At 34.9% G+C, this 9,493-nt stretch overlaps 1 protein-coding gene across 2 annotated transcripts in view; it reads right to left on the reverse strand.

Annotated features, from left to right (window-relative positions):
* LOC146454602 (lysosomal leucine aminopeptidase-like) overlaps positions 1-6,984 on the reverse strand; it is a 66,885-nt gene extending 59,901 nt beyond the window's left edge. For both annotated transcript variants that reach the window (XR_014859226.1, XM_085095270.1), the window contains exons 1-5: positions 6,836-6,984; positions 2,115-2,198; positions 1,525-1,626; positions 914-1,010; positions 748-835 (exon numbers count right to left, since the gene is read on the reverse strand). Coding sequence is in view for 1 of the 2 variants with exons in the window: in XM_085095270.1 (XP_084951396.1) it covers positions 748-835; positions 914-1,010; positions 1,525-1,626; positions 2,115-2,198; positions 6,836-6,939 (475 nt within the window). In the remaining variant the exon portion in view is untranslated. The remainder of the gene's footprint in view (positions 1-747; positions 836-913; positions 1,011-1,524; positions 1,627-2,114; positions 2,199-6,835) is intronic.
* Positions 6,985-9,493: the final 2,509 nt, after the last annotated feature.

Here is a 9,493-nt window from a genome sequence, read left to right on the forward strand (position 1 = left end):
TGTATGTATGTATGTATGTATGTATGTATGTATGTATGTATGTATGTATGTATGTATGTATGTATGTATGTATGTATGTATGTATGTATGTATGTATGTATGTATGTATGTATGTATGTATGTATGTATGTATGTATGTATGTATGTATGTATGTATGTATGTATGTATGTATGTATGTATGTATGTATGTATGTATGTATGTATGTATGTATGTATGTATGTATGTATGTATGTATGTATGTATGTATGTATGTATGTATGTATGTATGTATGTATGTATGTATGTATGTATGTATGTAACCGTGAACGATGAGACCCAATGGCCTTTATGGGTATAAGTGTACTAAATTTATTTGCATATTATTTTTCTATTCTCGTGTGACGGTTGATAACCAAAATTAGTTGCACGTGGTGAACGATGGAAACTGTCCAAGCTTTCCATAAAGTGTCCAAGTTGGTCAACAACAGCCAATTTGATTGATATACAATTCGCCATTTGCCTAAGTTCAAAACAGGCAATGAGCTTAAGCAATATTTGATAGAAAATTATTCATATTCGGAAGAATTAAGTCAGCACTGTATTTTTTATTGCAAAGAATGAGAATGGTAAATTAATTGATTATGGAAATGAGGTTATTGTTTAAAACACTACCCAAAAACCCATTGGGTCTCATCGTTCACGGTTTATGCTTTTTAGGTGTCAATGTTTTTGTAATTGAGTGTATGTAGAAGAGACAATTACATACCATCATATTGAGCAACAATGTTACCCATCTGTGTCCAGAGTGAGCTGCTATTTGATCCACTACTAATTTTACTTCTCATCCATTTTTCCTAACCAATGAAAACCATCAATAACATAAGTGGGGCTTAAATGAGTTGTAGACAAGCATTTGATTTAATTATGCTAACCTGGCTGTCAAACCACTTTTTGACTTTTTCCACCAATGTTTCTGACGCTTTGCTGAAGAATATGTCATAGATGTTCATATAGTTTTGATTAATCCTCCTGCCAAAGAAAAACACACAATTTTGGAACATGTTTTGAGCAAACTACCTGATCAAACTAAAGTAGCTACAAAATTAATGTCACAGGATTTGTGCCCTGTGAAATACAACCTTCTTTTTGCACCAGCTAAGAGTAAAAACACATTAAATGACATAATTATCTAAACGTATGTATAATATATATCAAACTCAAGGAAGAAACTTTACCCCTAATCCGATCCATTTGCTTGCAAACTTAGGCAAGTCAACAGGCAAATAAAATATATAGCAATTAAATTATTCTTATAAACAACTATTTAAAAATGTTGATCTATAATTAGTAAGCATTTCTTTAACCATATAACCCTGGACATAAATTTCACTTTTAAGACCTTCAGGAAAAGTTTTTAATGGGATGGAAGCATTTAAATTGGTTTTAAAAATTACAAACAACATTTGTATATCTATAGATAAACAGGTATATGGGGTACATAATTATGTACTAGGTAGTTCAAGCATTTTTTATGGAATCTTACTTGGCCGTCAGGGCACCCTCCAAATATCCAGCAGCATACATGATAGTTTGATCACTGTATTTCTTCGGCCCAGCACCTGACACAATATCCAGCTTACCCCATCTGCAAAGTGTGAAGAAAAGTCACATTCCAACTGCTGATTTCTTTTGAATAATATGAATACCAGAGTTTGAAAAAATGAATATTGCTTTGCGACCCTGTTATTTGAAGATTGAAAAACAAAAGCTTTCAGGATCTAAAAAATAAAAGCATTATACAAGCTTTTGATTCCTTCACAGGATCTTTTTCAAGCAAGTGAGAGGTTAATTTATGTCATGTGACTTGACGTGGTGTATGTCACTCAGTCACATGACAAAAAGAATTCTTTAGCTAGATTTATTTATTAATAGAATTTCTGGCTATACATCTCTAATAATTATTTATCCATTACTCTATGTGCTAATGAATGCCAAATGTCACAATGATATATTTTTCTACTGTAGAAGAAGTAATGTAGGAGCCCTATGTCAGGCATCACTTGCAGGAAATGAAATTATGAAGTGAAACAATTAAAACTAATGCCTAATAAATCAGCCTTTACATTCTCATACCCAGTGGTGTATAAAGAGTCATCGTAAATCCCATAAGCCACACCATTGTGTTTGTCCAGGATTCCAAAATCTAAGTGAAACTGTCTGTCGAAAGACAAAAACAAAAACTACATATATTAACTGACAGAGGTTCTTGTCCAATTATATAAAGCCATTCTTCTGGTTGGTAGATTTTTCATCAAGCAAACACAGCAGTATAAAGCATGATGCCAATGCGTTCAACTTCATTTCACAACAACAACAACAACTTAATTATTCTACCCCTACAAAGTACTACTGACAACTGAAATGATATAAAACATAGAATGAAGTAGATTTCACTGATTAATTAACTCACTCTTTTTAAATGCACACTTTTTGGCACTTTTAATTTCTTGCATCATTTAAAGTTCCCAAAATTGATGGGAGTCCAGACATGTTTTATGCTAAGTGATGCATGGAACAAGGTTGGCAAGCAATGTTCAAGGTAAACAAAAAAAATATGTATTGCTAGAAATTATATTATCCCTTGAAGATATATAATTCTTCAGATGTAACATAAAGTTTGAAACGGGATTGATTTGGGCAGGAGCCCATATGAGCTCCTGATTTGGGTCATTGGTTGGTAAATACCTCTACTAACTATGGTGAAGAGGGATGGTTTCATGATTAGGAAGGTAGATGGCATTTTAGATTTCCAGGCTCCAAAGGTTGGCATCTTTGCTAAAGTATTGAATGAAATCTTTGCAATGGTATTCATTTTCTAAGCTACACCCCCACCCCCCACCACCACCATCATCACTCCCCTCTTCCCACCAAAAAAAATTGATCCAACTAAATTTATCACCTATCAAAATAGGAACACATTTACTCAAGGTAGTTAGCTTGAGTAAATACTGTAAACATGTCTGCATATGTAACACTGCCACACTGGCAGTTTTCAAAAAGTAGCTCAAGACATACTTATTTTCCCGAGCAATTCAACCCTAATCCCGATTTGCACCTCCTGGTATAATATGACAACATAATGTAATTGCTAGCACTAGTTGTTAGTGTACGTCATTATTATTATTATTATTATTATTATTATTATTATTATTATTATTATTATTATTATTTTTCTTGGTAGCCTTCCATTTGTTGTTCGTTTTTATTTTTTTGAAGATTTTTAACTTTGTATATATTATTGATCGATCGACGTCTTCAAAAAGTTTTTGACAATGTATGGATATTCTTAGCATGAAATGCAGAATTATGAAGTGTTTTTCTTTATTTTTCTTTTTTTATCACCTTTCTGTATTGTGTGGTTCCAGAAAATATCCATACCCCCACCACGGAGGGAATTGGAAATTCCAGAGGGGTGGGGGGGTCAATGGCCCAGGAAATTCCAGAGGGGAGGAGGGGTGAATGGTTGGATAAGTTTCCAGAGGGTCAACTTATCGTTCATGTCAGACATAAATGTTCAAAATTGTAACTTACCAACTTTGCAACTTCGTAGATCTTTCTTGAAGACATAACTTTGTTTAACTGTTTTAACGAAACCCTTGTTACATTAAAAACATGTTTCCCTTCTCCGAAAAGCCTTTGTAAGCGAATTACTCCAACTGAGACAAGAAATCTATGTCTGCGTTGCGTGACTCAGTTATTATAAAACTGTTGTTTGTGAAACTTTCTTGCGTAGAAAATATTGTTTACTGGCAACAATTGAATTTGTATCAATGTTTAAAAGGGAAAATTTTGTATGGCTATAAAGTGAAAGCCACAATTTTACATAAAGCATTGAAATATTTGTTTGTTATTTTTGTATGCTGTGTAGAGTTAACTTAAAGTCCAAAACTATGAACTTAATTTCCATGCCAAAATTCAACAAAATAGAGCCAATTCAACATTCTTTTAATGCGTTATTGATCTCATACAAAATTTGCATAAGAACGTGAACATGCTAATTTCGTTTTGCGGCTCCATTTCGTCTGCGGTTTCAAGTGACGATCTGAAAGCTCTATTTGTCTCCATGCCCTGCTAATGCTTATTTTGTCCATGCGTTTCCGATTCAATAGGAAAACTATTGACTAAAATAACTAGACTGAATTACCAGGAGAAAAATCATCAATTGAGTAGAACTAAAGCGATAATCTTTTTGATCTCCTGAAATTTGCATAGGAACGTAAACATGACATATATGCAAATTAAATGAAAAACACATTTTTGCATTGCCGGACTTATTCCAACAATTTAGATTTAAAATCTTCAGCGAAGCTAATGGTAAAGTTTGATGTCAATGACCACAGGTAAATATAAAACACAACAATTATTTCAGTATCAAGAGCTTTTTGGCAAACTCTACCGGTGAAATTGAACAGCGCGCGCGCTGTTCGATAACGCATATTTTCTCCTCGTGTAGGCAGTTCTTGATATTTCTGAAATGTTCACATCAAACTGATTTTTGAGGCATTCTTTTGAAATAAAACTTTTCCAGAGGGGGGTGGGGGTGTATTCTGTATTTGAGGAATTTCCGAAGGGGTGGGGGAGTTAAGAAAATACCTCGAAAATGGAAAATCCTGGGGGGTGGGGGGGTCCTATGTGAAATTCCCTCCGTGGTGGGGGTATGGATATTTTCTGGAACCACACATTTGTTCTTTGTTTTTCTACTAATAAAATATTTTAAATTATAAAAAATTATTATTATTATTATTATTATTATTATTATTATTATTATTATTATTATTATTATCATTATTATTACTGTTATAACTATCATACATCTATTGTTACTTTTTTATTAATTCTGTTTAACATATTGTAATAAGCATTTTTATACCATTATTATTAATTAGTAATTACTTAAAGGGTTGTAAAAATAGAGTTTGTAATGCGCACGCAAGCATCTCCCTATGGAGCATGCACAATATAAGTATTAAAATTATTATCATTGTTATTATTATTATTGTTATTATTATTATTATTATTATTATTTTAATAGTGAGGTTCAACATTTAACTCTTTAACCTCTAATATCAAAGAACAAATTCTCCTATCTTATCCCAAAAGGTTAATGCCTCAGATGACTCATAGACTGGTTTGGGCACTGAACTTGAGTACCAGGGAGGGACTGAATTATCATTATTATTACTATTATTATTATTATTATTATTATTATTATTATTATTATTATTATTATTATTATTATTATTATTATTATTATTTTTCTTGGTAGCCTTCCATTTGATGTTGGTTTTTATTCCCTTTTTTTAAGATTTTTAACTTTGTACATATGATTTGATTTTTTTTAATAAGAATAGCATAGTACCTTTAAAAAAAATCGGCTTTTTCATCGAAATAAATTGTAAATAGTTTTTTAATAGTTCTTTTTTCTACTTTTAACTTGTGAATAGCAATTCCCTTGAAATATGTTAATAAAGAGTTCTCATTATTATTTAAAAAAATTATTATTATTATCATTATTATTATTATTATTATTATTATTATTATTATTATTATTATTTTAATAGTGAGGTTCAACATTTAACTCTTTTACCTCTAATATCAAAGAACAAATTCTCCTATCTTATCCCAAAACGCTAATGCCTCAGATGACTCAAAGACTGGTTTGGGCACTGAACTTGAGTACCAGGGAGGGACTGAATTATTATTATTATTATTATGATTATTATTATTATTATTATTATTATTATTATTATTATTATTATTATTATTATTATTATTATTATTATTATTATTATTATAGTAAGGTTTGATATTTAACTTTTTAACCCCTAATATCAAAGAACAAATTCTTGTTGTTATCAAATTATCTTGTCCCCATACTTTCTTATAAAAGTACTGGGGAGAAGTTGTTAAAATATCAAGAAAATTCACCCCGGGTGATCATATCATGACCTCAGGGGTTGAGTAAGCATTGATATTGCAAGGAGAAATTTGATGCTGATCACTGTTAGGGCGGGTTAACTCAGAAAGTGAAGTAAGCCGTTGTGTATCGCATGACCTTGGTCTCTTTGTGGAGGCAGATGGGGCAGAAAAGATCATAAAAACCAGTCCCCGAAAAAAAAAGGATGTTTTTTTAGTGTATTAACTTGTTTGTTTGTTTGTTTGTTGTTGTTTTTTTTTTTGATTTTTTTTTATTTTACCTTACTCCACATATAATAATAGTAATACAGGTTACATACGCTAATAACAATCCAAAGACTCTACTCATAATTCCGATATTCACCTTACTAGCAAAAAGAGAAAATACAATGATTTACATTACTTACAATACGGGTTACGTAATACTGACAATGCAGTACTCTACACATAACACAGTTTTTACTACCGAATTAGAGGCATGAACTGAAAGAAAGCATTGCTTTCCATTTCGCATTATGAATATCTATGGCGTTATTTTGCTTAGCTATGAAAAAATGTAACTGAAAGGCATTTTTTAGTTTCGTCTTAAGAAGTGAAAGGGAAGGTTTTATATTAAGATGTCGGCTTTGATAAATAACTTGTTTACCCAATAATATAATATGGTTGAGTACCGGCATATCTTTTCTAAAGAATCCAAACATTATATTAGTGCTTGCTCGTGCTTCCTCATAAATGAAAGGTAAGTTTCTGCAACTAAAAGAAACATACAGAACACAAAAAAATTGTGAAGTCACGAGTTCGTTTTGGTTTTTGCAAGCTGGACGTCTCGTGACTGTGACCCTTGCAATTACCTATTACAGCAGAGCAAGAAAACTTACCCTCCAGTGTAATACACAGTGCCATTCATTGAGTAGTCGGCTTGGCTGAAAGAAATCCTCACAATACATAGCAACAAACAGAGAGTAAGGCAACTGCCCGCCATCTTCACGATCCTTCAGCTCCAACACCACTTCCGTTTGGAACGCAGAGGCCCAATATGCTTTGCAAACCGTGTCCAACACCGCAGGGACCCACATCATTCTCGTCCCCAGAGCCCCAACGTTTTTTTTTTTAATTGCTGGGAACGAGGATGAGGCCCACATGTATTGTTCAGAGCGGAAAAACGCAAAAAGCATGCGCGAACTCGGCGTGAGCGCTGGGCATTCTCGACCCCAGTGCTTACGCTTCTAACAATCTGAATGACCGCGTAAGATATTGTTCAAGAAACCAAATGGTCTGCGTAGCAGTCGTTTCCGTTTCCTTCAAGCCAAGTGGGGGCAAACGCGGGAGGGCATTGGGCAAAAAGGAGCAAAAAAGTAGGAGCGGAGGAGGGGCGCTCCTACTTTTTTTGCTCCTTTTTGCCCAATGCCCTCGCGCGCTTACCCCGCTTGGCTTGAAGGAAACGGAAACGACTGCTACGCAGGCTAGAAACCAAACATAATTAAACAAAACAAACACGAGCTTACAAGACAGGATTCTTTGCCGTCCTTTTCTTCTCTTTCGGTTCACCTCGCCACGTTGCCGATACAATGTACGGATTTTTGAAACAAATGCGGTACTCGTAAAAAGAACATTGGCTGTTTCCTTTATCGAGCTCCCGTACACATTATTGGTGATAAATCACCCGCCACCTCAAGTCTTCGTGCAGAACCTTCATGATTTTGCGAGTTCATCGATGAGTTTGGTAGCCTCTCAGTCGAATCATGACCGTCGAATCATACTGTCGTATCAGGAGAAAATCTCATTTTCTCTTGGTCGAATCATGTAAAAAAATCCGGGTCTATACACAGCAATGAAATCAGTTGTAACCTTATACCTGGTATGTAAGTTGCAATTAAAAAAAACTAGATATTTCTCTAGGTTCTGCGGGTTCCGCAGGTTCCGCGGTTCTGCGGCTGCAGTTCCGCAGATTAGTGCTACCCCGATGCGTTACTTTCGATCTCTTTAATAGTATATTATACTGCTTTATTTCTTTTAGTTTAGTTTATGTCTCTTCAATATATTGTATATTTCTTTTTGTCTTCCACTGCCCGCCTCGATTAACTTTCGCTACTTGCGGTCCAGCATAATTAGCTAAAAGTTGATAAAGATAAACACAATTAAAAAATTTGTTTTTGACACGGGTGTGTGTGCATCCATCTAGTAGGCTCAGGTCAATTACACAACTGTTGTGTAACAATATTTATCTGCACAGGTCGACGGCAACGACAACGCCGCAAAACAGTAGGTTAAATGAACAAAAACAATCGCTCTGCACGTGCGTTTCGCATTTTGGTACATTTCTTTGCCGTCCTCTGCAAAACAACAACGTGAATGACCACATGTGAAGCTTCGTGAAGAACGTGAACGCACGACGACGGTGAATTTCTCATTTTCTTTGCACGCCATTCCTACCAGTTTGGTTCCTGGATAGTTTGCCATTTTTGTAAAAGTTGAGCGAGTTGAAATAATCGCGAAGTAGCACAAATGAAATAAAGATATATTTTCGGGTGACGTTTTCGTTGCCGTTGCCGTCGTCGTTGCCTCAAGGTGGCTTGTTACAGTTTTCAGTAGATAAAATAAGCCTGATCATTCCAATGCAAAAGAAACAGCAAGGAGGACCTTTTTTTGGTATTGTTTGTTACTACAACAGTGAGAAAGATGATTTTTATCTCAAAACGATTTTGCCAAGCTCTAAAACAACAAAACATAGCAGGCCGATTTCTCGGAGAAGGACTGGATACTAGATGTTTTGAGCGTTTCCACCTCCAAAACTAGCCGTACGACCCTAGCTCAAAATTTCAGGATTTAAAGAGTAGCCATGAATAAACATTTCTGCCAAAGAAACCAAAAATCCGTAGGACAGAATTTTCACCACAGAGGAAAATGCCGTAATTTAGCCATATTTTAAATTAATAAAAATCTGTCTTTCAGATTTCTACAAAAAACTGCCTGAGGTTAATACTTGGTGGGTTTTGCCAGTTCTCAAAATTTGGGCATGGGTTGTATGACTACTTTTTGAGAATTTGGCGCCTAAAAGTCTCTTTTTGCGACCTCGGTGAAGGTTGTATCGCGCATGCGCTAATTTGGGGGAAAACCCGCACGTGCAATAGCAGTGAAATCACTGCGAGCTCTTCAGGGGACAAGAAAGAAAGAAAGGTTAATGTACCTTTTTCTAGCGAAGAAGAGAAGTGAAGTTCGGAGATATTTTTACCAATGTTTACCGGGACGCAGTTCGGGGATGCGATAAAGTCGCAGCAAAACCGCTCGCAGTGCGAATATAAACAATGCAAGTTGCGGTAAACAATAAACATTGGAGCCGGTTGTACGATTTCAGGGAAAACGTGAGTAGTTTTACCCGTTATACGCTGTAAAAATTCTTTTGGAACTCACCTGGTTATCTCCAGCGTCTTCGTGGCAAAGTTGTTTGACTGGAGGCTCATTTTCTCTGCTCAGACGCATGTTACTCATACGAGCAGCTGTTTTACGCTTTCTTTGGAGGCGGAGATCGGTTAGCG

Source organism: Pavona decussata, unplaced genomic scaffold (genome assembly GCF_977016875.1).
Source record: "Pavona decussata unplaced genomic scaffold, jaPavDecu1.1 SCAFFOLD_300, whole genome shotgun sequence".
NCBI classification, from domain to species: Eukaryota; Metazoa; Cnidaria; class Anthozoa; order Scleractinia; family Agariciidae; genus Pavona; species Pavona decussata.